Source organism: Opisthocomus hoazin, chromosome 4 (assembly GCF_030867145.1).
Source record: "Opisthocomus hoazin isolate bOpiHoa1 chromosome 4, bOpiHoa1.hap1, whole genome shotgun sequence".
NCBI classification, from domain to species: Eukaryota; Metazoa; Chordata; class Aves; order Opisthocomiformes; family Opisthocomidae; genus Opisthocomus; species Opisthocomus hoazin.
In genome coordinates, this window is record NC_134417.1 from 86975638 (window position 1) to 87003574 (window position 27937).

General features: G+C 38.7%; 1 protein-coding gene across 18 annotated transcripts in view; it reads left to right on the top strand.

Annotated features, from left to right (window-relative positions):
• Nucleotides 1-27937, top strand: part of KMT2C (lysine methyltransferase 2C) — a 203103-nt gene that overhangs the window by 142154 nt on the left and 33012 nt on the right. For 11 of the 18 annotated variants that reach the window (XM_075419784.1, XM_075419792.1, XM_075419785.1 and 8 more), the window contains 15 exons: nt 2426-2491; nt 3944-4156; nt 7711-7839; nt 9717-9836; nt 12376-12506; nt 14125-14311; nt 19732-19836; nt 20188-20235; nt 21412-21549; nt 21709-21741; nt 21826-21945; nt 24050-24188; nt 24440-24654; nt 24771-24844; nt 27394-27576. In XM_075419784.1, coding sequence (XP_075275899.1) covers nt 2426-2491; nt 3944-4156; nt 7711-7839; nt 9717-9836; nt 12376-12506; nt 14125-14311; nt 19732-19836; nt 20188-20235; nt 21412-21549; nt 21709-21741; nt 21826-21945; nt 24050-24188; nt 24440-24654; nt 24771-24844; nt 27394-27576 — 1901 coding nt within the window. The remainder of the gene's footprint in view (nt 1-2425; nt 2492-3943; nt 4157-7710; nt 7840-9716; nt 9837-12375; nt 12507-14124; nt 14312-19731; nt 19837-20187; nt 20236-21411; nt 21550-21708; nt 21742-21825; nt 21946-24049; nt 24189-24439; nt 24655-24770; nt 24845-27393; nt 27577-27937) is intronic. The other 7 variants (XM_075419795.1, XM_075419802.1, XM_075419786.1 and 4 more) reach the window with 6 other exon arrangements.

A 27937-nucleotide genomic window follows, 5' to 3' on the forward strand; every position in this document is an offset into this window, starting at 1 on the left:
ATAAAAGCAACATAATACTATAAGTTAAAAATTAACTTTGGGGTTGTTTTTATTATTTGGCACATTTATTATGTCAACTCTTATGTTCTTGTAAGTTACTATATTTACAAAGAAATCCCTGCGTCATGCATACAGTTATGCAGGCATCTGATGGTGTTCTGTCAGTGTTGTGTTTCTACATCAACCATTTTGCTCTGTTTCTTATGCTGATTTCATTTCTTCTTAGGATTGTTCTTTTCTATTACAGCCTTACAAATGGCAGTCCCCTTTGTTTGGGAAACTGTGATTCTTCTCATCGTATTGTAGTCTGTGTAATTACTTGTTTTCAATTGAGGCTACTAAATGCTGTAGGATATTCAGCATGCTTAATCCCTTTTGCAAATAAACATAATAGTTTTGGTTAAACTTCAGCTAAGTGCCTCAGAAAGCACTTTTTTGTTCAATTTTATGTGTTTTTCTCTGGAACAGTCTTTGCTCTAACAGTACTGTATTTCTCAGTTATCCATTTTATTGATCCTTAATCTGCACTCTAATTAGCTGTTCTCTGGAAGTCTGTTTGATACCGTCTTCAAACACTGTTTGTTGTGCAGTCTCTGAAGGCCTCACCTCTGTCACTACCAGCTTGTTTATTTGACTGTTTCAACTCTATTCAGTCGCCAAAGCTAAAATTATTCACAATCTGACCTGGACCAGAAGAATGCTCCCTGTTGTTTGAATTTTAAATAAGGATTTCAAATTCCCATTCACAGCTGTCTTTCTGAATTTTTTGTTTACCTTAGATTCCAATTCAATAATTGTGATCTGTCTTAAAAACGTATTGTAAATTATAACCAATTAAATGAACAGATAATGTGTTATTCCACTTTGACTATTTCTTACAATCTGCTTTTTCTCTGTTGTTTCAATTCAGTGCTTTTGAGTATCTTCCATCCTGCAGCTTGTCTCTTTTTCTTTTTTGTTGTTTCTCTCCAGCTCAGTGTCTCTTTCAAAAATCTCATTTTCAATTTATTTTCTTCATTGTCTTTTCCTTCCATTCTTGTATATCAGTTTTTCAATAATTCTCATAGGCTGCTTTCTTTTACTAGAATATTGGTTTTTTGTAGCTTAAATCATATACTTGAGTTACACCTTACATAAAACTTTTAAAGGACTGTAGTTTTGAAGACGGACTTTCACTTTCCGTAAGTTTTTTAAATGCTTAGAAAGCATCCTCTAGATTTCATATTCATTATTGTATTTAGCCAAGAATTTAAGTGTTACTTGGAAGCTTCTGTGCTTTTCCCAGTCTTGTCCCTTGTGTGTGAGACGGTCAGCAGCAGCGTATGTGCAGTGGTCTGAAGTGTCTGAGAAACACTGAACTTCGCGCAGGTCTTTTGTCTCAGTGGTCTCATCTTGTGTGGCAGACGCAAAGTAAATACTCCAGATGTTTGTCTGAGTCTTAAATTCACCGTGGACAAGATTTCTAGGCGAAAAAATAAGAAAGTGTGGATAAACTCGCCTATATGGTAGATGCTAACTGTGCCAAACTAACAGGTTTTCTGTTTCTAGTTCTCAGCGTTTGCAAGGTAGAAGCTTCTAATTTTCCCTTTACTTACCCTGTCTACATAATCTCTGTAAAGTCACTACTAATATTAGAAGTCTAGTCTGCACATCACAGGTTAGCGAAGTACGATTACGGTTATTGTAATTAAGGCAGATGGGAAGAGCATTTCTACTCACAACAACAGTAGCCTGGTGTTGGAGGACATTTTGGTCATTATTTGTTCAGTCACACGGTTCCAGTGCTTCCCTGGAGCGCGCAAGCTGTAGTTTTTAAACTGAGTTTCAGCTGTTCCACTTGTCGATATTCTTATCTTGAACGAGAATTACCCTATCTAACTTCAACAAGTCATGTATCATTTATTCTCAGATATATCCGCTTGCTCATATGTGTTGTGCAAGACACCTGATAGCATAGACACAGCTAGAACCTTGTGTGGGAAGCTGTCGGAGCGTGCCTGCCCCTCCTTGGGGACGCAAGACAGTGGTTGAGACCCAGTTCACAAAGCCCTCCCATTTTTCACACTTAGGTCAGCAAAACCTGGACATCATGAGTAGTGTAGTGGTTACTTTCCAATCCAGGAGATCCATTGTACTTATTTGCTCTTGGTCCAGTAGGAGATCATAGACCATCGAGTTCAGTGCCATTCCAATGCCATTCTTGGCTCCAGGAAGTTGGAGAACTTCAGTTTGTATCAAGCTTGTTTTGTAGTCACATCTTCTGTGGCACTGAAAAGCACTTTATTTTAAAAGTGCTAGTGAATGTTGCCAACAGTATAAATTAGGGAATTTAATGGAACTGTTTGAAGGAAAATTCGCTGATAGTTTCCATTTAAACCAAGTCACCATTTTTGAAAGTTGAAATTATTTTCCTTATTTTTTTCAGTGCCTTCTTTGGACTGTTGTGATTCATCAGTTGGAGCTCAGATTATTTCAAAATCAAAAGAACTAGGTAAAGAATGTAAATGCTTAATCTTTGATTATTTAGCGTATTTTAAGGGTATATTTTTACGTGAGACAAAAATTCCTTTTTCTGTGATTTTGTAACACACAGCATTAACTATCCTTCTGTTACCACAGCATGCTTTTCATATTTTTTTCTCATTCTTTCTTCTCTTTTGCCTGCCATACCTGCACTATAATAATTACTTAAAATTATGCTTTGGTCCTGCAGACTTAGTTGCTTGCCTTAATATTAGCAGTGATAACACAGTGGTACTGAGTCAAGCATGTACACGAATATTTACAGGCTCGAGCCGTAGGAGGACACAACTTTATTTGTCTGGTTTGTGCTAGGAATTTATAATCTTGACAAGCCTACTCACAAGTCACTTTTATAATGATAGTACCTAACAGCTTCCATCGTGTTAGGACAGTTTCCATCACGTCAGAATTTTTTTCCATTTCATACCGCACAAATGTAGTTCTGAGAGAAGGTTCTGGCCTCAAATCTTCAATCTGAAAAAGAGTATGCGATTTTTTTAAAGCCAACACTTTTTTAGTTCAGTGTAGGGAAACAGTCATCTGGGAAGAATTGTGTTCAGAACCAGCTGTGTTTTGAGGTGTGATATGTTACATAAGAAAACATTTTTGGTTAAAGGGAACAGATGTTATGATGTTCATATGTTTTCAAAAACTGTGTTATCAAATCATTATTTAATTGGCTCCAAAGAGCAGAAGAATCTTTGCAGCCTCTTCATTATTTGGCAATTCTCTGAAAGTTCCCGAACGTCAGCTTGCAGGGCAGCAGGTGACAGCGCCTTTCTCTACATGGTGAACTAAGGAATGTTAGAGTTTATTGGTAGACTCAATTGTCATGTAACAACTTGAGGAGGAAGCAGGCTTGCAGGTCTTGGGAGACTTGGCTTCTACCCATGATTTCCGGTTTGATCTTGAGCAGCTCACATGATATAACTTGGCTTTTGTCCGCCTATAAAACAGGGCTAATAACTTCCTGAGTTACCAAGAATTCTGGGAGGCTTAAGGTCATTAATAAGATGCAGGTACAGTGCTGAGGGCTGGGTGAGGGCCTTGGCCGGTAAGCAACAGGGACCCAAAGTAAGACTTGCAGTTTTCTGTGAGTGCCAGGGATACAGAAATACCCTGCAAGGCACCAGTTTCCATATTCAAATCATTCTTTCTAGTGAGTCCTTGATGTACGTTCTTTTGTAGCAGTATAATGGATTGATGCTGGATTTGACATCAGACTCTAAATTGTAAAGCTGTAACTGTAACGTGTAAGACAGTATCCAGTATCTCTGTTTTATTTATACCAATTTCCTCACTCATGAATCAGCTCCATACATGTGGATTATTAACTCTTAAAAGTGCTATTCCTGAAAAATCTAAGACTTGTAAATTTAAGAGTTTTATATTGCTGTTATGATTCATTTAACTTTTATAGACCCACCGAAGACGTACACCCAGGATGGAGTCTGCTTGACAGAATCCGGCATGTCTCAGTTACAGAGCCTAACTGTTACAGTACCGAGAAGAAAACGGACGAAACCAAAGCTTAAACTGAAAATTATAAATCAGAACAGTGTGGCTGTGCTGCAGACACCCCCAGATGCCCAGTCAGAACACTCAAGAGATGGGGAGATGGATGACAGTAGAGGTAGCAGTCTACTTTTGGCATGTCTTGTATCTTGGAGTGTTGCAGTACACGTGTGTATTGCACATATCCCTCGGAGTATTTATTATATTGATACTCGTATGTTCTGTACGGAATACTTTATGGAAATTACTTGAACGATAGTCATGGCTCATTGTTGTCCATTTCAGGGATTTTTCTGGTTGTTATTCTATTTATGGGTCACCCATCCTATAAGAAACTCACCTTTCTAAGGCTGGCAATGCTAGAAATACAAGTTGCCTTTTTGTCTAATCCTTGGATTACCTGTGGGAAATATTGTGCACTCGCTGAATACAAGTGTGTTTTGAGAGTCTCAAATTTAAACACTGTTTGAAAGTAGTAACGTTGGCTCAGCAAAGCAACGTCTAGATCACTGTAAATCTGGTATTTAAAACAAAGGCAAAAGTGGAGTAAGAAGCTCTTTGCTGAGAGTATTTCTTTTTTCTGAAAGAAATAAGATGGGCTGACCTGAGGGTCTGAGGAAAATAAATAATTTCCTTGTATGTCCATAGACAAAATGAAAATTTTATTTGTCACCATCTCCAAAGTAGGATTGGAGTTTGGAAGTGAATTCAGGGTATTGCTCTGGTTCAAGTAGTGACGCTGTATGTAGAGTCCTGCCGAAAGATTTCAGGTTCCAGGATGGGGTGTCTGCGTAGTATGGAGAGAGGGGAAGGTTTAACATTGTTTTTGTGGTCTCCAAGGCTGATGAGAGATGAAGAGATCTGGGGTAACACTTGCCTACCCAAGCGCATCCCTGTGTATGGGGATGACATTTCAGTCAATGGTAGAAGCCCTTAGGAGAGCTCCTTCCACTGCAAATCTAAACATGGAGTAAAGATCCACGCATCCCAGGGCCACCACTACTTGTCCAATCTGCTTCCCTCACAGCTGAGCAAGCACAGCAGCCCCAGCCAGAGGAGGCCAAAGGTGGAAGATCAGAGTGGGAAAAGCACGTAGGAGCAGCCAGCCCCACTCTTCAAATCCCCGCTCTTCAACACTAGACACAGCAGCCAGCGTGGTGCAATACCATTCGCCTCTCCTCTTTGCCGCGGTCTGGCTGTGCATCCCGATAAGTGTGTTGGTAGAATAGGTGTTAATCCGTGGCCTGGGGAAAGGCTTACTTAAATGGCAGGTGTGAAAGTCATTTCATTAGTCATGCAGGTGTCTGTTACAGAGGAACATAGGCACACCACCTCACCACAGTCTAAAGTGCTTTCTGTTTATGCAACATTGCCTCGTTGTTAATCAGATTAAATGTCATAAGAAGATTTTTTTAGATACAGAGAGTGTACTTGAGACAACTGGGTAGTTTAACCATCAGTGCAGTTTCAGTGTTAACTTGTTGATAGAAGTATTGTTCCCATTGTTTGATTAGCACATTATTACTGTCTGCTGTTAACTAGAAGTGGGTTTTTTGTAATAATAGCTTCTCTTTATTTATAACCTTTAAAACAGTGAATTAGTTGCATTTCTTTCATTTCCTTCAGTATTCACAGGGTTTGATATATTATCCTAGCATTACACTGATTCTTAAATTTCATCTCATACTTTCGTGTAGTCCATCAGGTGGGTTGTTGAAAGCAAAAAAACTTTTGATTTTGTTCTGAAGGCATCAAGATAGAGAATTAACCATTTCTCTTGTTACTCTATTTCAGTGGTTAATCATCTTTACTTTTACAAACGTATGCCTGTTTTCTATGTAACTTTGTCTAATTTCATTACCTGCTTGATGGCTTTTGTGGGTATCCCTTTTGAACTAGATAACAAGATATATAAATGCAACAGCAGAGTATGAAAGAGAGAGCCAAAGCTTTCCCAGACTTCAGTTTCAGTTCTGATCACCTTGCGTTGCCTTTTTGGAGTTAGAGCATACTCGTATGTGTGACAGCAACAGCACAGCATGTACCTGGTAGATTGGCTGGATTTCCTGGAAGCTCTACATGTGCTGTGGAGGGTGGATCAGTGCCTGTTCTCTGAATGTCTGAAATTTTTATACGAGCATCAGGATGAATAAAGCTGTGCCACAGCTTTGATTGGAGCAACATAGTGTAGTAATTCCAGGCCAACAGGAATAACCCGTTCTTGCACTCCGAAGTTCCAGGTGGAAAAATGAGACCATATCTCAGAAAACTGAGCTCCTGGTAGTTTAGTTACCATCTCACCTACAGGCTTTTGTCAGGTTTGGCATTTCATCAGGTGTTCCACATTTTAAAGTCCACTTGAAAATTCAGCTTGCTTTGGGAGCTTCAGCTGTGGTAGACTTAATGTAGCTCTTCTGCTACTCTTTGTAGAGCTGCACTTTGTAAGTAAACGGGAAGGACCACTGCGAGGTTTAGCATTCAGCGTACTGCTTTGTGGAGCAGCACACTTGAGCACTCAGGCAGGTTTCTTTTCTGCCAGAAGTGGACACTTTGCAAAAAGGGCTCCCTTGTGCTTGTAAGGGAAGGAGGGAATTGGCTGTGGAGGTCAGCAGGGACTGCCTTTGCCAAGCCACCAGCTTTGTTGGTAGAACTCAGAAAAGTCTCCATTGATGGGAAAGTCTGCTCCATGACCCAGCCTGTGGAACAGCAAGGGCTGTGGTTCTACGACAGCAGAAGCAGTATGGAAGCATCCAGCTCTGTCCGTTACAACAGTATTTCCCTTTCTTACAACTGTATGTGGTTTTAGACCATGTAAAATTATACACCTAAATCCAAAGCAGGGAATCGGAATTCCAATATTTTTTCAGGGGTGAGAGTATATATAACATTTTAAAAGCTTTGCAATAAAATGAAAATGTAAGGTCATTATTGTATTGACATTCTGGGGATATCAGAAACAGGATTACTTCCCTCTCTCTTCGGCACTAAAGGCTTTTTAATGCCATCGTACTTTACATCTGTTTCTACCCTGCTTTCCCACAGAACATAAACTCTAACTCAAAATTACAGTCTTCATCTTCAAGGTTGAGTAATTCCTTTGGGCTGAATTTTCTTTATGTAAGTCAAATTCCTCTGCATAGATAAGTCCGCTTTCAGTCAGTCACACGGCTTCAAGTCAAGAACCCTCTAAGCTAAGAGTCATTAAACATTAGCTTCCAAGTGCAGGCTGCAGTTTTTCAGTCTGTCTTCTCAAGAAAAAAGAGCCCTACCAAACAAAACTTAGGAGGTCAGTAAACAAAATGAAGTATATCTTGCCAGATAAATTGTATCCATATTCCTTGATGTATGGCTAGAAATTGCTCAGACACTTAGAAAATGCGATAGCACAGGCTGCTGAAAGGGGCACCTGAAAACTTCTCCGATTCACATATAGTAACTATAGCATTTATTTTCTGGGTTTGCGTAGACATCATCTCACAGGGAATGTGTGTATTTTCTGTACAGGTAGGGTGGGTTTCCCAAAAGCGTTCAGAGAGTACGAGTGTCTGTCACCCTTTTGAAAAATCTGTCATTCTCAATCAGTTTCTCAGAAATCAATCAGATGTAGAAAATTTGGAAAAATATCTTTTTTTCCCTTTTCCAGTTAAAGTTATCGTTGCCTCTTTTCTGCAGAAGGTGATCTTATGGACTGTGATGGGAAATCAGATTCCAGCCCAGAACGGGAAGCTGTGGATGATGATACCAAAGTGGCAGAAGGAGCTGATGGGATTAAAAAAAGGAAGCGAAAACCATATAGACCTGGTAGGATACAACAGTGACTTATATGATTGTGTGTCCTTTGTTTTAACACTTTTTTTCTGTATAATTTAAAAAAAAACAAACAACAATTAGAAAACAGTATGGAATTCTGAAGTATTCTACTGCTAATCGTTGATTTTAGATTTTTTTCCGTTCTGTTTAAAATAATTTTTAGTCCCCTTATAAAAATGCATTTCCACAGGTTGCTGCTCAGCAGTACGCCTGTTCGTAGTATGCTGTCAATTACTGGTTAGTAGTTCAAATCTGTACCTTGTAACTTGGTAGAAAAATGTACTATACAGATATAATTGATCAAGGGCAGTTTTTGTGTGTGTGTATATACGTATGTGTATCTAGCAGTATCTGAACTTCAGAGAACTTTTTTTGCGCATATCTTACTTTCTGAAATACTTGATAAGGGTAATTTACTAAATATTTGCAGATGACTTCTGGCAGTGAATTTTAATGAATTCAGTTATTGAGTGAATTTATTTATTTTAACTTACTAGTGCAGTCGCCTCTTAGTTATCTTGACTGCGGATTTAGCTGTGTGTCCTGGATGCAGAAACACTTGAGCTGTCTCCAGGCAGAAAAAGCTTGAGGTACCTAAGAAACTCCCTAGGAAGTAGCTCTGATTCATTAGGGCTAAAAGTGAATCCAGGATAATAAGCTATGCTTAGACACTGCCTGTATCCCATAGCTTGATGTGTCTCAGAATCTGTGTTACTGTTGGGTTTGTGTTTCATTAAGCAGCCTCCCACTACTGCGGATAACAAGTTAATGGTAGTCTTTGCAGCACAAATACTGTTTGTACCAGTCACGCCCATCCCGCTTATGGAATGGGCCATATCCTCGGATGATGAAGATAGTAGGGAAGGAGAACAGAGGCCGTAAAATGATTGAAGAGGTGAAGGCAAGGAACACAGTGAAGGAAGGAAAGGAAGCGGGAGTTACGACATGGTCCGGTTTTTGTTGCTTCTCTCTCGGTAGCTAAACAGAGCTGTACCACTTTTCAGCCTCCCCACATGATTTCCCACACTGCTGAGGAAGAGCCCTGTCTCAGCAGGTTGTGCCCATGTGTATATTACCTTCCGTCACAGGCCCACCCTGTGAAGGTGGTGGTACAAACCCACATCACTTAGCAGAGATTTCCTTTTTCTTTGCACGTAATGTACCTCAATAAGCCATTTGTTTCTGCTGTTGGGTCCTCAAGAGAAGAGAGTTCATTTGCTCAGAGTGGTTTTGGATCATTAGTTGAGCAGCCATCTGTTAGGTTTCTGCAGCCAACAATTTCCCTGAAAAATGAAACAAACGTGAATCTGAAGCATGTACATACATACACACCAACTGTAAAGGATCAGGAGCGCTGCAGTCAGTCTCTAGTGAAGGAGTGTGGAGTTTCAGGCAGTAGGATGCTGATTAATTATCTTTCTGTTTTGTGAGACTTCTTTCTCTAGTACCGTCATTTGGAGTGGTGGGCTCTCTAGAGCAATTTGTAGAGTTTTTCTGTGGTCCTTTAAGGTTCTTTAATAGGTTTAATTTAGTAGATTGACTTCCGATTCTAGCAGTTCATTACCTTGGCGAGGGAGAGGGAAACCAACATCTGAAAGTTGCCAGGTTTGGTAATTTGAACTTCTTGTGGATGTTTCACAGTCCTAAAATTCTGATCCTTTTTGATAATTATATATGTACCCACCGAGACATCGAAATTCACAAATGTTTCATAAAACTATGGATGAAAACTCCTCAGGTATCTCAGACTCGTTGTTAGACCTCTACAGATGTGGTAGACCACTTTACCTGAAGAAGAATCTTGGCTCTCATTCTTACTATGAAACATAATTTTAATCAATATATTGAATTTTTGCTTCCTTGTTTAGGTATTGGTGGATTTATGGTACGTCAGAGAAGTCGTACAGGGCAGGGGAAGACTAAAAGATCTCTCACCAGGAAAGATTCTTCTGGATCTGTTTCTGAGCAGTTGCCTGGCAGGGATGAAGGTAAGTGCAGAAACTTGTTTTTAATTTTTTGTTCATGCTTAATACAATAAAAATAGTGCAACTCATCAGCATATAATTCTTTCAAGAGATGTGCTACAGGGAGAAAGTTTTCTGCGTTTGTCATGATGCCTGTATTAATTCAACTGAAAATACTCATTCCTACATACTCGTAATTTCAGCAAAGCCCATGATTTACAAAGAAACTGAACCGACGAATTGCAGGCTGTTGTGGGAGATAAATAGTGAGAATTATAAGGACTGCTCTGCTGTGTCGGAGCTCTGTTTAGCCTAGCTTTGACCAGTAGAATACAGAAAGAAATGAGGTAGGTTTGCAGCAGTCCTGATATGCCTTCCTTCAGATGTAGTCCTGATCTAGAGGTGTCTTCCAGACCACCAGTTTTAATATTCACCAGTGTTCCACAAATGTGTCTGATACTTTTACATATGTGTTTGTGCTCTGGAAAATCCTGTATTAGTGAGATAAATGATACACTGTTGTTGCATGAAGAAACAATGCCTTTTCATTTTAAACTGGGTATCTGTGATCTGTTTCATAACCTGCCCTCCTGTTTTGTGTTATGAAAGATGATTTTAAAATGTAATTCCATATTAATTTGTAGTACAGAAAGCTTTGCTAGATGTGTGTCATATTCCCCCATCAGTTGTTGTCTCGTCTGGGGCTAAAGAATCCTACTCTGGTCTCTCTTCTCATTGCAAACCCATTTTAATGCCTCTGACACTGTGGTACTCAGTAGATTGGACACCTAGTAAGAAGTCAGATTTTGTTTATGGGCCTTGTTCTCTTGCTTGCTGTGTGTGATTAGACTAAATTATTTCATCCATCTGGATTTGTTCACACTATATAATCTAGAAAATATTGACGTATCATCAAGGTGAGATGTGGAATATGTTTAGTTCAGAGCCTGTTTCCTATAAAGTCTGTAGAAGGAGGCAGCTGCTTCGAAAGGTTGGCTGATACCATCTGAATTGAAGTCTGTGGCCTTTGATTTCTTCTGTTATTCTCTCCTGTCTGCTAAACTATTGTTTTTAACTGTGCTAGAGCCAGATCGGTCTCTTGCAATATGTTTGTACAACATGGTGGAGACCAGATCTTTGCTACAGCGTCCAGGCAGTATTAAAAACTAACAGTTAAATATTGTCCTTGCTTGCATTTGTACAAATACTTTATGAAGCAAACAAATGTTTCTTTCATCAGAGCAACCCAGTATTCTTGCTGGGTCCCCTGTTCAGATACAGTGCTTGTTTTCCCTTTAGTGTCAGTGTTATAGCTATGTTTTTCTGCTTTGTAAACATTATTTCAGTATAGTATACTACATTGTTTCAGGGAGTGCTGAAAATTTTGCTTTAAAGTTTTTCATTTTTTTAGGGATCTGCTCCTTTAAGTAAATTAAAAAATGGTTAAAAAGTTAATTCCCCATTCTGGGTAACAGTACAATGCATATTGTGCAAAAGCGGTGTTCTTAAACAACTATTCTTCAGTTAAAACTTTGAGCTTCTTTTTGTCTGCCTAGGCACAATTGCTTGTTAAGAAGAAAAAAAAGTCAGAAAAACCTTTGTATGTTTTAAATCATCATAGCTTGCTGAGAGCCTGCTTCTCAGCTCCCAGTACTCATCAGCCTTACCAAGTCTTTTGCTACTCTTGTCATGTTCCACCCCCTTCCTCTGCAAAAACTCACTCTCAGACAATGCAGAGGTCACGGTGTTGGTGAGCTTCATTCTGTGCGCTGTCCTCTGAATGTGGTCCAGGAGATCACTACGGTACAAAGCACAGTGGAGTTTACTACCACAATAATATAGTTTCTTAAATAACTTCCCAAGGTCATTAACTTCATGTAATCAGCTTTGGCAAGACAGAAGTAGAGGCCTTAAAAAGTTCTGCTTTTACCTGCAGTGTTTTCCGTGGTCTGTTGAAATGCAGTACTGAATGATTGATGAGCGCAGTGTGCTTTTGCATTTATTACAAAAAACAGTGCCACTTCAGAATATGATAGCTGAATAAAAGTGCAGTTGTTCCTGAAGGGCTTCTTTATGGCTTTCTTTTTCTGGCCTGTTGATTGTTTATATGACAGTAATTTCTCAGATTTTAAAAAAAATGTTTTTTTACTTTTTTAGTGTATAAAATGAAAGGTGATTAATGTGTAACTCAACATGGATGATTTTGGAGATAGTACTTCAGTGGAATTATCTTTTAAATATCTGATTGAATGGCACCTAGAATTCCTCTCAAATTACCAAATTCTTAGGTTGGTTTGGAGATGCGAAAGTTAAAGGTGTCTCTACAGCCAGTGAGGTACAACCAGGTAGATATATGGCTAGTATCACATACCGTATTTCTGACTGCCAGAGCCCAGATGATCACAGCTGGCTAGATAAAAGCCACCTTTAGAATACACCTAGAGCGATACTTAATAAACCCATGTACCCAGATAGACAGCAACACGCATTAGGTGTGCCGCCACTGCAGCTTTAGAGGAAGACAGAGTATTTTACTTATTTGTGCCTGAATGTTACTTTCTAGGTTGGACAGAACAGCTGCCAGACACTCCGGTTGAGGAGTCTACCCCAGCTGCTGAAAGTACTGAGAAAATAAAAAAGCGTTACAGAAAAAAGAAAAATAAACTTGAAGAAACCTTTCCTGCCTACCTGCAGGTAAAGCTTTTGTAATACTTCTTGTGTGTTGGTTTGTAGTTCATTTAAACCATGAATGTTTCTTTCCAGATTCCCAATTTATCATTCAAATTAAATGGGTTTTCTGTAAAGAATGTTCGTAAGTTTGTACCGAAAGCTGTATATTATGTTAAATCTCCAGTCCTCTGGTGTTACTTCTCAAGGTACAGATCTCTACTTGTTCTGAGATTGGAGGCGGGGGGGAGGGGAAGAAGCCTTTCTTACCTCTCTGAACTGGCGCATGACAGTTTCAGCATTCAGCTCTGTCGGATGTCTTAGCCTGATCATGCGGTTTCCTCAAGATACTAATTGAAAGAAGATTGTAGAACATTGTTTGATAGGGGAAGCTTGTTTTCCTACACATGTGTGGTTTTATATGCCCTGCATCTCCCTACCACAATAATCTCTGCTTCCTCCCTCCCCATTAATTCTGTGATGTCCCTAGTAGGTAAGAGGTGGCACTGGTGGGTAATAACCAGGATATTAGTGAGGATTGACCATCTTACTTATCTTCAACCAATTTATCAACTGACTGGTTTATGTATGTCTCTCACTGAGAACACTGTTTAGCTCTTTCTTCTTCTCAGCCATCTTTTTCATGAAAACTTTATTATCTTGTAGATGTTCACCAAACTTCATGACATAAACTATATTGAGATTGTAAGCAAAGAACTTACAGAGTGTCAGAAGAATCTGTCTAAAAATAATTTGTATTTCATAAGTGGGGGACTGAGAAAGAAAATACTTAAGCAATATTTCCTTTGGATTAATAAGAATAAATATTTTTTTCTTAATGCACATTTTACTCCTGTAAAACAGAATAATTCTTTGCTTCTTTTTTGTTCCCGTAGAAATAACTGATACTGAAAAATCTGTCAGTAGCTTTATTTTTAGCAGCTGTATTCTAAATCAAGTTTTTAAAGACTACGTGAAAACAGAAAAAGTTGTTACATAATGACTAAAAATTGGCTCGAAAATTTAACAGGTTATTGTCAAATTGCTGAGTACTCAGGCTTAGGTGAGTGATAGCTGTTATGTAAGATTTTAAAAGATATTTAACTAATGTAAGTTAAACAGTTTTAGGTGTTTTGTTACTGCAGTTCAACGTTAGGATAATTTTGTGCTAACTGAAACGCAGTGTTATGGTCATTCTAGAATTTGGACCGCAGGATGCTTGTATGTTGTTCTTAAGCTTCTTGTGTGGCCTTGATCAAGTTGCTCGGTCGTATTCCCCTTCGTCAGCTGTCCTTTTTGTGCGAGAAGTATCTTAAATACTGAAAAACTTGTGATCTATAATAGCACAGCATTGGCCCACTGTCTGCGCCACACATTCATAAGAAGACTATAGTTTTTCTGTATAATTTAAGGTGTGAATTTAATCATAAAATATTAATAACGTAGCTACCTCAGGGAAGTTACATCCACCATATCCACACCTCATAGCCTGGAAGAGATACTACTGTACTGGAAAGCGTGTGAGACTGAGACTGTTTTTCTATTTCTACTAATCGTTGGCTTTTAATTTTAACTTTGCTCTTTACCCAGCTTTTTCAATAGATAAGTGTTCTTCCTACATTGAATTGTTTTGTCTTCTTTGCAGGAAGCTTTCTTTGGGAAAGACCTACTAGATACCAGCAGACAAAACAAGATGAGCCTAGATAATTTACCTGAAGAATCGCTTCCACTCTCATGTAAAACAAATCTGACCACCAGTTTCCTGGATCCTTCATCTGACCCCCTTCTTAGCTCAACCTCCGCTGCAGCTCAGGCAAAACTGGGACCTCAAGGTATACAAAGCTAAAGTTAGTGATAATTCAGTAGTTTGATTTTGTTCTTGCACCTGGGGCTTTTCCACGCTTTTCCACTTTTCTCACAGTGTTTATCTGGTGTATTTTTCAACATTCTGTGTATTAACTGTCCTTCTGAGGTTAAGTTACGTTGATAATCAGTGATGCTCAGCTCCAGGGCTTCAGCTGTTTCAGAAAGAGCAGTGGATGGCGCAACAATTGGCACTCAGCGCGAGTCTGGAACTCCTTGACTGCAATGCTCATGTCTAAAATCCACAAAAATTAATTCAGTCTGAGAATAACAGATCCGTTATAGTAAAATACAAAAATAATCTAATTAAAAGGTCTTTTTTAGTAGTCTAGTGAATAGTAGTTGGATGAATATCATCCAACTTGTATTTTCTTGAATGTTTTAGATTATTTTAGGTTGCCAGTCTCCTTGGAGTTTTTGGTTCACCATGTCCTTTCTGAACATGAGTGCCCTTTGCAGGTACAGTTTGTAGCCCCTAGGCAATCTTTTGTTTTTGCTATTGCAAAACCTTACTGAAGTTACTGCTGAGAGTTTTGCAAATAGCCAGAGGGTTGTGAAGTGCTGCTGAAAGGGCGGCTGCACACTAAGGAGCAATTAAAAGCAAAAACCTTCCTGTTCTTTCCAGATTATTTTTTTTCTCTGTGTCTTGAAGTGTGTGCTGTTAGCTGAAGGTGTCATACCATGCTGTATTTTTTTAAAAACTGGTACTATTTCTCCTGTATATTGGTTAATTTGTGGCTTGTGTTCCAGCTTGTCCTCACAAGTTTTTCCATCTGAAAATGTTTACGCACATTGATACAGTTTTTGTGTCTGGAGAGTCATTTGAGGAGAAGTCGCTTATTTGTTGTTGTTACTCGGTGAAAATCTGCTAAATGAAAGGCAAAAGGCTAGACTATAATTAAACATTGATTGTTACACAGTTGAAATTGCGAGTAATAGAGAATGCAAAAGTTAACTTCCTCTGAAGGAGAAACTGCTGCAAATGAAGTGTTTTGAGATCTGTGTTTCATTGGTTCCAACACTACAAGAAAAGACGCTCACACAGACTTTTTTTCACCCCAACATTCTTTTGAAGCCAGAGAAACACAGATTCAGAAGTCTTTGCTGGCCTATCCAACTGCAAGATTAAAGTCATTAATGTTCATATATTATGATATATAAGGTTTTAGAAATTCGTGAATTAATTTAGTGTTCTATTTTTCCAGAGTTTGAAAGGAATTTTTTAAAAAAATCTATTCTTTATGAATAAGCAAAGTTGTAAAACTTTGTCACTTCCTCTTCTTTTTATTCAGAAATAAATCACAATGAGGTGGCTGTTAATAAATAAATCACTAGCAACGGTTTTAGTGAATAATGTACTATCCTTCCCATTTTATATACGAAAGACTTAAAGGACAGTGCTTTCTGGCCATAGGAATGTTCTCAACAATTGTCTCTCGACTGTTCGGATTTCTGGCCAAAATTGTGTCCAGACGGAGCTGTTTGTTGTAGTTGGAGCACCCGTGGGTGAAGTCATCTGCCAGTACTGATCAGTTCCAGTGCAATTCTTCTTAACTCTTTCACTGTGACTTTGTGGGAGACAGTTATTTCTGCAACAGCACCCACACGCGTGAGAGTGCCAGGTGCATTTTGTGCGGTGGAGGCCCTGGTGAACTGGCTAACTGCTGGGCTAGCAACAGTCACATCTGGCTGGTGCTGCAGAGGAGCTGGAGGTGAGAACGGGGTCCGAGAACACCTGTGATGTTTTCGTCGGTTCGATACAGACCCGGCTGTGGAGCAGGAAGGACAGGAGCTGCTTTGTTCACTGGGAGCCTGTAGGACTGCATGCTTACCGACTGTGTTATTTTCCTACAGTGCTATTTCTCACAAGGATTGCAGACTCCTGTGAGAGTCCTTGCTTAACTGGATAGGTCTTTTCCAGAAGGAAGATAGTTTTTTTTCTCTTGGAAACTCCACTTGTTTAATTGCAGGATTAAGGATTAGATATACTTGTTCATACTCCAAGAGCTCTCAAGCATCTGAAGAGGAAGTTATTCTGTCTGCTTTGCTTTTCAACATGTGCTTAGGGCTGCTAGAGAGCCGAACGGTGAGGTGTTCAGTCTGCTGGTGGGCTGACAGTGCATTTCAGTGACACATTCTGCGACTCTGTATTCTTAGAGCTTGGTTAAGGGTCATTGATGCTTGTGCTAGGCAAGACTATAGTAGTGATGGGGGTTGGCAGTGCTGGCAGAAGAGGGGTTTTGGAGTCCTTTGTTTACTGTTGATTTCTAGTAACTGTGACTGAAGTGAGCTTTAGGCTTCCAGTCCTGATTTCTGTCTGGCAAAGAGGTTGCAGTTTTTGTTTTTCATTAGAAGACTCACTTTTCCTGTGGTATTACAACATGTGGCACACTATGCAGTGCATTCTGCATGGGACCAACCCTTAAAATCATTTCCAAGACGGTGTTAGAGCAGAGTGCGAAGGGTTGCTCACTGGGAACACAGAGCACCAGATCTCCAGAGTCTGCCTGGCTGTTCGTGGGTGAAGTCGAAGGTGGTGATTGGGATCGGTTGCGTCCTGAGTGGTCTGAGGACTGTCCACATCTTGAGTTTCTTGACCTGGGTGTCTCTGATGAGGTGTGTGCCCCTTGATGAGGTGTGTTCTGTGAAGGCTCTGGTAGTGTGACCTTTTCTTTAGCTTGAAGTAGCTTAAACTCAGTGTATTTTTTCTGGGGATGCTAAAGAAGTCATCTGTTCGAGTAGGGTCTCCACAGAATGCTAAAGAAATTCTTCCTAGACAAAAGGAGAGGAGTCATCTGGGTCTCTGTGCAACTGATTCAAATGCTGCTGGGATATTTTATAACTAGATATGTGACCGCGTGCTTAAACATCTTAGGGTGGCTGCAGCCTTGGGAGAGGTTTTTTTACTCTTTCAGAACTTCATAAATGAATAAAAGTAAATGCACTGGAGGAGTCAGGATCACAAGATAGCAGCAGAACTGTGCTCTCATAGAGCTCCAGCATGACAAGCAAATTATTTTCCTTTTTGCTTTGTCTTAGTTTTCATCTCCCTTCTGAAAGAGTCAAATTAATGAACAATATTGAGCTATTTGTTTGGCAGCAGATGTCAACCAGCTATTGATTCTGATCTGAAGCAGCTGACTGAAGTGATTTAGTTGTTTCCAAGATAATACTTAGCACACATGGAATTAAAATGAGGAAAAAAATAGAAGAAAAATCTAGATATATGCTTTAGATTAGATGTCTGATATGAGACTTATGGATCATAGAGTCTAGCCCTCTGCTGTCACCAACACTCATCCTTTTTGTAGACTCCATTATGAACGCAGGTAGCTTTTTTTCCAACCTACTAATCTCATCAGAAGGCCATTACAGAATCTGATTGCCTTAATAGTTAGGAGCCCTCTAATCTGAAGCCTGAATTTATTCACAGCCGGTTTGTAGCTATAGGTGGTAAACCCTTCAGTTATGTCTCTCCACCTGAGCTCTTTCTAGCTACTTGTTTGATACATTTATATTCAGATTAGAAGCTGATTTTTTAGGTACTATTCCCAAGCACATTACTAAGGGCTGTGGAGAACACCACCATAACACAAAATACTACAGAAGAATTAAAGGCCGCTAATACAGCCTCGGTGCTTCCTTCAGAAGGGCTGTTTTCTCCCTGGTACTTAGCTGCCTTCCAGTAGGAACTGAGGCGAGTTAAAGAACAGCTAGTCAATCCTTTGCCTACCAGCCAGCTGAAGTCATTAACATCACCTTGCAGTGCCTGCTGTTAGTTAGTTTCTTGCATAGTTGGCATTAGACCAAATTGCCAGAAGGAAAACAAGTATGTCAGAAAAAAAAAAAACCAAACCCAAAAATAACCACAGCCAAAAAAACCCAAAGCAAACAAACAAAAAACAAACCTCAACAACTGGTTTAGGTTTAAAAGCTTACATTTCATAGTACTATACCCACAAAAGTGATGTGGTTTCGAGGCACTTTTGAATACTTTTGACATCAATAGGAGCCATATTCTTTACATGCGTGTGAACGGACTAGTCTGCACTGGCACATTGATCCACCTAGTTAAGTGGCAAACATAAAATATGACTTCAACCGGATGGTGTCATCTTGTCTGCACTGCAAGAGATAAAAATTTAAAAAAAAAGAGTAAAGTGAAGAAGAGTCATTGTCATTTTGACTTTCAGTAGTGGTAGAAGGGAAAAGGGTTGTCTCTGAAAAACAGCAGAAGGAACATTTAAATTACTGTGAAATTTAGCATCTTGGAAAGTAGCCGCATGATACAAGTAAATCTCTGGCACCAGGCCTCTGCATTAAGCTAGAAATACTTTCCTGGGGCAGCTGGGTTGTGACAGTGGGAAAGATAACCGGTGTATCTATGAAATACGTTTGCTCTTCAGCTTTCTGGTCCCTCTTCAGCCTGCCTGTATTTGCCACATTGTACATTGTATGGTTTGTATTAATACCTTTTCTCTGTTTAGTTATATATGTGTATTTGTATATTTTACCATCTCATCATGATTCAGTGATTGCTTATGTAGTCATGATAGTCTGCAGTTTTTCCGAGAAATATTTTTCTCAACTTCTATTGATTTGTCAGTTTTCTTCAAATGTTGCACATCTGTAAGAGTCCTAAAAAACTAGTTAGTAAAACCAGATGGGCTGTTTGGCGTTGTTTCCCTCTATTGAGTTGGGTGTCAAGAAGATAATCATATCCAGAGTTTATTGTTGAACATTAAATAATTTCTTGCTAGGACCAGGCCAGTTTTTCCTAGACAACAAACAAACATGACATTTCTACCTCTGGCTGTTCTCACTTCTTCAGGAATTCTTCTGATCTGCAAAATAGTGTCTCCAATTTCCATTTACTTGCTACTGGTTCTTACTCCTACTTTTTACTTCTCTGTCTGGATGTAGTAACTGGTTGCTCCATAGTCTTAAGTGGTAAGAGAAGTAACTGATCACTTTCTTACTTTTTTTTTTTTAATATTCCCTGTTGATTGCTGTGAGCTCTGTCCTTTATAAAACATGTTTGTTGACTTCGACATTCATAGGCCTTTGTGTCTTAGAGATTGCAAATTCTCACTAGATCTTGGGGTTTTTTTCCCCTAAAATCATCCAGTCTTTCTTCCACCTGACTGATTATGTTTTCACTTCTACTGTACTGGAGAAAATAACAAACACCATAAGCCTGTGAAGGTGGCAGGGGATGAGCTAGTCAGGACAGTCTCGCCTCAGAGTGACTTGCAGTACATAGCACACTATAGAAGGCTCTTGCAGCTGGTAAATCTGTGTTTGCATTTATAGATGAAGCTATACTACATCACCAGATTCATGTATAAATGCCATGACTGATTGATTTTATTTATTGCATCTTGTACAGGTAGCACCGACGATCCTTTAGCTGACCTTTCGGAGGTCTTAAATACCGATGATGATATTCTTGGAATACTGTCTGATGATTTGGTGAAGTCTGGAGACCATTCGGGTATGTATGTTTATAAGGTCTCTCTGGTGTTTCTTTTCTTTTTTTCTCTTTATGATATATGTCTGTGTTGTATTACATCTATAGGTTGTGCTCTGGGTGATTTCAGATACAATTTTCATATCTTAAGAATACCTTGGTTTGAGATGGTTTTGTTGTCTCTACCAAGAAATAATCCCCAACCTTTTCAACATTTTGTTTTACTTTGCTCTTTGCTTTGCTGCTTAAGAAAGAATAAAATGTAGCTGCCGTTGTCTATCATACCTGTGTAGCTTTTTTCAGCATGCAGCTTTTTCTTTGCTTTTTTTGTTTTCGTGTTATAATCATCCATTTTATCTGGTTTGGGTCCTGTAGGTCTTGATTTATGCACTTTCCAGGTTGAGAGCTCACCCTCCCCATTTGGTAAGAAACTAAACAATGGATGATCCATGGGTAGAAGTAGTCATCTTTCCTAGTGGTTTTAGCTGAAAGACCTGCATGTGTAGAAACTAGTACTCTTTTACTGTGTCACTAATTCACGCTTTCATTTTCCACTCTTTCTGTGGTGTTTGAGTCTAACACGACCTATAACTTCTGCACTCCGCGTTTAAGGGTACTGCGTATGTTTTGCTTACAGCTTTTAAAAACCTTCCTGAGTTTTTGTGTTTCATGATACAAACCCATGCATTTTTTTGCTGCCACTTTAATTTTAATTTTACTTCTAGTAGTACTGTGTAGTTTTTATCATAGTGATATCTTTTGTAAATTAAAAGCGTTTTAACAATGTGAATATATTAAAGCATGAATAAAGCAGTCGGCATCAGATCTTTTTGTTTCCACTGGATGATGATTCATCACTTTATGTAAAACACAGGCTGATAATGAATGGCATGTTTTGATATTTTAATTTTGTTTTTATTTGGTATCTGATACAATAATACATTTTAAATACTGAAGTGTATAGTTTTATTTTTTTAAAGATCTTTCTCATTTGAGATATTTATTGACTTGTAAAGGATGTTAGGAAATTTAGGTAGTAAGTTATGTTTTCTCAGTACCAACAAATCACTTTGTCTGATGTAACCCACAATATTCAGTAGTTGTTTTTGACACAGAAACTGCTAGAACTTGTTTTATATTGACTACACTTGAACAGCACTTCAGTAGATATTTAATGTAATATTGCAAGAACAGCTGGGGTGAACCTTAAGGTACATGAGGATGAACCGTGTGACTACTGGTGTGGTTGTTTCTAAAAAGTGAAAAATAGTTATAGTGGAACTTATATACTGAAAACTGTACACTCGAAAACATGCTGTACCTAAACTCAGTAGTCTTATTTCAATAAAAATTTCCCATTCTTCCAGTTGCATTTTGGTCAAATGACATTCCTCAAACAATACGGTAAACTGGAGGTAAATAGTGGGTTTGTTTACTTTTTCTCATGAATGTTTTATTTTGCCTTACCTTTCAAATCTTAGAAAGTCTTGGTTTAGTTGATAGCTCAGCTCTAGGGGGAAAAAAAAAATTTTATGCTCTTTATTCTGTACCAATAAATTTTACTATTTATGTCTTACTTAGTATTTTTTCTTCCTTCAGCTGGATTGGATATTGGTCCCATCTCTGATGATCCTTCTTCTCTGCCTCAGCCAAGTGTCAACCAGAGTTCCCGGCCGCTGAGTGAAGAACAGCTGGATGGAATCCTGAGTCCAGAACTAGACAAAATGGTCACAGATGGTAATATTTTGGTCGTTGAAAACTTCAGTAGAAATCTTCCCTTCTTTTCTCAAATTATTATCTATGTATTGTAACATACCTATTTGGACCTGGTTGCAGAATAAATTTTACTGTGTCTTTTGATGATTACTCATTCTGTGTTATCTTTACTTTGTGCAGGTGCTATTCTTGGCAAATTGTACAAAATCCCAGGTACGTGCTCTAATCTTTGTTGTCTTATATGTGAAATACAGTTTATAAACAATGCCAGCCAACTCATGCATGGTGTTTTTGCAGAGCTCGGAGGAAAGGATGTTGAAGATTTGTTCACAGCTGTATTAAGTCCAGCAACCACACAGCCAGCTCCTTTGCCACAGCCTCCACCTCCACCACAACTTATGTCTTTGCATAGTCAAGGTATGTTCCTTTGTTACTTTTGAAAACAGCAGCCTGGTCAGGAGAGTTCTGCATCTTTTAAATACTGATGTGAAAGTAGGGCACGCCTTTACTTTCTGCTTTTGTGGATTTGTGGAATCTGTCATTATTAATTTGTGAAATACTGTTCTAAAACTGTTCTGAAGGGGATACGTGGTTAACATGCAGGTAAATGTTGAAAGAGACTATTATTTTAGATTTTTCTGACATATTGGAGCTTTTATTTTAGCTGACACTTTCATATTTTTGAAATTTGTCAGTGATAAGCATGTGTTGTCTTCTGACTTTAATTACTTTTGAGTACCTCCTCAAGGGTAAGGGAAGAGTCTGCATAAACGTGATTTATTGAATCTTAATTTCCTTTAAGAATTCAGTTTAACATGTTAACTAGTTCTGTCCAAATAACAGAGAGAAGGCTAAGTAATTTTTAAATGTATCAGGGAGATTATAATTTATTTTCTTTGTTGCTGCTAAAATTATCGTGATTTGATACAGTATATTATTGCTCTTATATGGAAAGCAAGGGGCAGATTGATGTTGCCTTTTTTGTTTTATTTATTTTACAAGTAGAGCTTTTTCTTTTTCCTTTTTTTTTTAGCAGTATGTATGAGCATAATTAAATGCACTCTTTTCTCATTAGACATCACCTCTAGTGGATTTTTCCTGAGCTCACGTGAAGAGTGCCCATTCTGTTACATTGGTATTACAAAAAGTAGTACGCAAATTGATTTCACCAGTGAATTAAGCATAGCAAGAAAAAATGATTGGTTTCGTAGTTGCATGAATTTCCTTAAAAAGGAAAGACTTCAAAAAGTCTTAGAAAGGAGAGAGTTTAAAACAAATAATGAGGTGATTTAAAGCAAAAAAACATATAGATATCATTGCCTGTTTCCCAGTTACTTGAGTACTTGGAGATAACTTCAGCATCTGACTTCTGTGAGATTGTTTAACTTCTCCCTCTGGGAACTGCCACAGTTACAAAGTTTTAGATTTATGATTTGGTTCAGTTACAGTGTAATGCTCCACATGTTTCTGTGAGATAAATGCTTCAGCAATTTCAAATGAAATTAATGCTCTCTTCTCATGAAGACATGGTGATCCTACAATGCAAACCAGAGGCCTGACTCTCCATCCTGTTTGCCAGGTCTTCGCAGTTGCCGAATGCTAGCTATTTAATAGCTATAATAAAGCACTTTCTCTTAAATTTTGAGTTACTTTCATCCAAACTGTACTTTCTGCATAGTGTATATAACCTATAGATCAGAACAGAGTCTCCTAAAGCATGACGGAATGATACAGCGTCATCCGACAGATACATCTAGTTCCTGAGCTACTTCTGTGCTTTTATTAGAATACTGGGACAGCAGTTACAATCCCACTTAAGTGGCAGGGATTCAAAGGCCAGTGTTAATTCTGTGTCGGAACATCTGCAAAGACCATCTGCTGGAATGAATCTGTGCCTGTGCCACATTTGCCTAATATTGTAATCAAATAAATAAAATTTTCAGCCTTCGTACTGCTAGACTGGACATTTAATTAGAAAATGCTGATGCTCATTTTACTAGATTTATCTGTTTTATTGGTTACAAATTAGGGAGTTAGTAGATAATGAGGCTTACTTTGGTACACTGCTCAGAAGTCTCAGAAGAGGAGATGTTTAATTCAGGTTGACTAATGACAATTCTGCAAGGACTGAAAGCAGCCTTCTCCATGCTTGCTGCTTGGATCTGGGTAAAACAAGTATGACAGACTGTTAGCCTCTAAGAATATCCCTAAATATAAAGTGCAATACCATAGCATGGGCTACTGCAAAAGTTTTGGAAACCTGTTTTTAGAAACCTGGTTTTTAAACCAAGAAAAAAAAAATCTGTGCAGGGATGTGATACAGTAGAAAAGAACCCCTTAAGCTTGTAGGGAAGCAATGTAAACTGATTTAAAATCTTTTCCAAAAAATGTGTGGTCAGTACTATAAAATTTTTGAGCAATTAGTTGTTCATTAGTTGAGACACCACTTTTTCACTGAAAATTTGCACCTTGGAGTTAAAAGTAGTCACGCTTTAAAACAGTAATTTAAACTTCTTTCCAGCAGAGAATGCGTTTCCAAGAGTGCCCCTTATGAATGGTCTGATTGGCCCTAACCCTCATCTCCCTCATACGGCTTTGGCTGCTGGAGGTGGGCTGGGCACATTCTCTCCCATTACACAGCAACCATATACTGATACCAGGTAAGTCAAGGTGGGAAATAAAACATGGTCAGTGTTTAGCATTTATCACTTGAGGGGGGGGGAGTTATTAATACTGTGATATTATTTGTATTTAACTACTTAGTTCTTCACAGCCACTTCAGAAACTTCTGTATTCTTGCAGCCTGTTCACTGCTGAAATAGCAAACAGAAAAAGTACTTTGCTAATTGGGGTGTTTTTTTTAATTGAGAGCAGTCTATCTATAAAACAAAACCCTTTTCTGATTTGTCAGGGATAAGAATCCGGCGTTCAATCCGATGGTAAATGATCCAAACAGCTCATGGGCACCATCTGCTCCACCTTTGGAAGGTGAAGGCGATACAATGTCCAATGCTCAAAGAAGCACTCTTAAGTGGGAGAAAGAAGAAGCTTTGGGTGAAATGGCAACAGTAGCACCTGTTCTCTATACAAATATCAACTTCCCTAACCTGAAGGAAGAATTCCCAGGTGGGTGATTTACTGAATAAAGTTAAATATTGTGTAGCAATTTATGCATCTTGATTTGAAAGAATGTAAAATAGACTTTTCAAAGCCTTGTGTATTAGCATATTTTTTGGTTGCAGACTGGGCTACAAGAGTGAAGCAGATTGCTAAACTGTGGAGGAAAGCAAGCTCACAGGAGAGGGCTCCGTATGTGGTAAGGACAATTACCACCTGCATTCATATACTTCCAGCAAATATATATTTCATTTATAAGGTTTTAAATTCATTTTTTTTTATTAAATGAAGTTCTAGGGTTAGTGAAAGTTCACTTACTCCAAGAATGCCTTTGTAATTTAACTTCTGACTCTTGAGTATTTCTACCTGTATTCTTTGCTTTTCAATCTTGAAATAAACTATATTAATATTCTACAATCTAAAGACATCAGCTGAGACGGGAACATTTGTGGTTCCCATTACCCCTTTGCTATATTTAATTCATGCCTCAAGTCTTACTTGGTCTGTCTCTTTCTGCACAGGATCTCACTGGTTTCTTCAGAAGGATAACAAGTAATTATGTGACTTTCCTATCGTTCATCTTCCCCTCTCACTAGTCTTTGTTGAACTAACCATTCCAGAGGCGGCAGTGCTCACATCCTTACTTGCCTCATTTTCTTCTACTCCTGTGTTCTTGCCTTGCTGTTCCCCTTCACTACTTACTCTCTTCTATGGCTTTGTGGTGGAAACTCTTTTGATATCTTCCATGTTGTGGAGAGCATGAAGGACTTCATTTTTCTCTCCGAAAGCATTCACCATCTTCACATCAGGCAAACACAGTATTTGTAGTAGCTATCTGGAGTTAGTCGTCACTGATTGCATTCTGTAGAAGTTCTGCCATTCAAAGGGTGATCCTCATGCTTTGTTGAAAGCTCTTGTTGAAGCCTGTCCCCATCCAAATCTCAGAACCTGTGTTACTCAGTCTTTTTGACCTTCCCAGCCATTGTTAGTAAACGTACTTTAATTTCCCATCACATCTCCATTCTCTCCCGGTTCTCATCTTTTCTTTGTTTCTTCACAGCAGCAACTGGATCATCATTCTCACTTTGTAGATTTCCATGGATTTCACAGGGTTATGTTTTCAGTCTCTTAGCCTTCCCCCTCCTGCACTTTTTTAATACAGTCCCATTAGTAAACAAATTTGATTCCCATGTATATTGATAACTCGGAGCTTAACAGTACCAACGTCATCTCCTACTGTCCAAATTTAAAAATCTCCTTATCTCTCTGACAGCTTTTAGAACGTAAATCATTACCCCAAACTCAATATAGGAAGTGGAGTTCTTTATCATTCTGAACCCCTTTCCACTTTAAAGAATTATTCTCTATTGTCTTCTTTGTGTCAGTGAAGCATCATCATTATTCTGCTTTTCATTCAGGCCTATAACTTCAGCACCTTTGGACCTCTATATAATCTTGTACATGCTATATGTAATCTTCGTGATTCCTTCTGTGTAGTATTTGTAAGATACTATCCAGTCACAGGGGTGGATTTTTATCCAAGCATTTGTCACTTTACAATTATTTCTGTTACTGATTTTTTTTTTTCTTTTTCATTGTTCTTAACAAACACAGTCCTATTCTCCTGTTGGATGTCCAAAAACCAGCTGCAAAAAATATTTCCTTCATGTTTGGGAGGAGGATGCATGCAGGTGCACACACATGCACACACGAGTATTCACATAGCAAGAAGCAGTTATTTCCTCACAGAAGTTACAGTCTCTGTGCTCTTGCCATTCAGCTGGTGCTAGTGTTTCTGGTGTTGTGCACACGAGAGGCTGCTGTGGTGCCTCTCCTGAGGGACTTGCACTCTGTGGGAATGAGTAAACGCTACCTTAGCAATGAAATACAGAGGAATGTTAGTAAATTCTCAGTGTAGGCTTTTTACTTTCCTTAGTATGTGTACTCCAATCACTTATAGGGGAAAATGACACTAATTTTTTTGCTGCTGTGACACTGGTGCTCTCATGCATGTCGCTGTTTCATTGTTGGAGGGGAAGGATTAAAGCCTTTCCTGCTAGGCAACCCCTGCTTGACAACTGCAAATAAAATTGTGAAAAAGAAGATGGAGCATTTGATTCAGAAAAGGAATCACATCCTAGATTGGTGGTAAAACAGACTCTTTGAAACTTCCATTAGATGCTTTAAAGTGTCAGTATGGCTGTAAAATGCCTCATTGAAGAGGAATTGCTGTTCTTCCATCCATTTTTTCCTGATCCATAAGCCCATGTCCTATGTTTATACTGCTAACTTAACACAGAGTGAGATCTATAGAGGCTATTTAATGGAGCAGACTGTATTTTTCTTATCATTGAAGTTCTCCACATTAGTGGCCTTTATTGATCCAAACATCATCTGCTGTGCTCATGTCCTCAGATTGCAGACCACACCAATATGTGATTTGAAAGGTAAACTGGTGGGATTCATGCTTTCTTGGCACAGCACAGTACCTGAATAGACACTCCTAATGTATAGAGAACCTCTACTGCTAATAAGTCCTTAGTTCCTTCCATGTATGTTAAATGCAAAATTTCTATAGAGATAGAGTTTGGAATTCCTATTAAAGTGCATAATTTAGTTTTCACAAGCATGCGTGTTATTAAAACAGGCTGTACAAGTAATTTGGTGATAAATTTTGTAGGAACAACAGATGCAGTGTTCACACATAGCAGAAGAAGGCTAACTACTCTTTTCTTAATCTTTTCCCAGCAAAAAGCCAGAGATAATAGAGCTGCTTTGCGCATCAATAAAGTACAGATGTCAAATGACTCCATGAAGAGGCAGCAGCAACAGGATAGCATTGATCCTAGCTCACGCATCGACTCTGACCTCTTTAAAGATCCATTAAAACAGAGGGAATCGGAACATGAGCAGGAGTGGAAATTCAGACAGGTGTGTTGCATTTAGTTAATTTTATTCCAGCTTTTTATTGCATGGCTGGAATCTGTTGTAATAAAATCAATTCTAATCTTTCTTTATAGAAGAGTATAAAGGCAGCCATTCTGCATAGGAAGGAAATAGATGCTATCAGAAGAGAAGCTCCTTGTAAATGTTAGAAAACTTTGGTTTAAAACTTTGACTCTTAAATCCTACCTGTTATGGAAATAGGTTCTTCTTTCTCTGTATGACTTGCTAGTGCAGTAGTTTGTTTTTATATACCCTGTATTGCAGTAACCTTGTTCTGCAGACTGCTGCTTCAAATTGGGCTGGTTGTCTCTCAGAGCCCATTTGCCTCACATCAGCGCTGTACCTG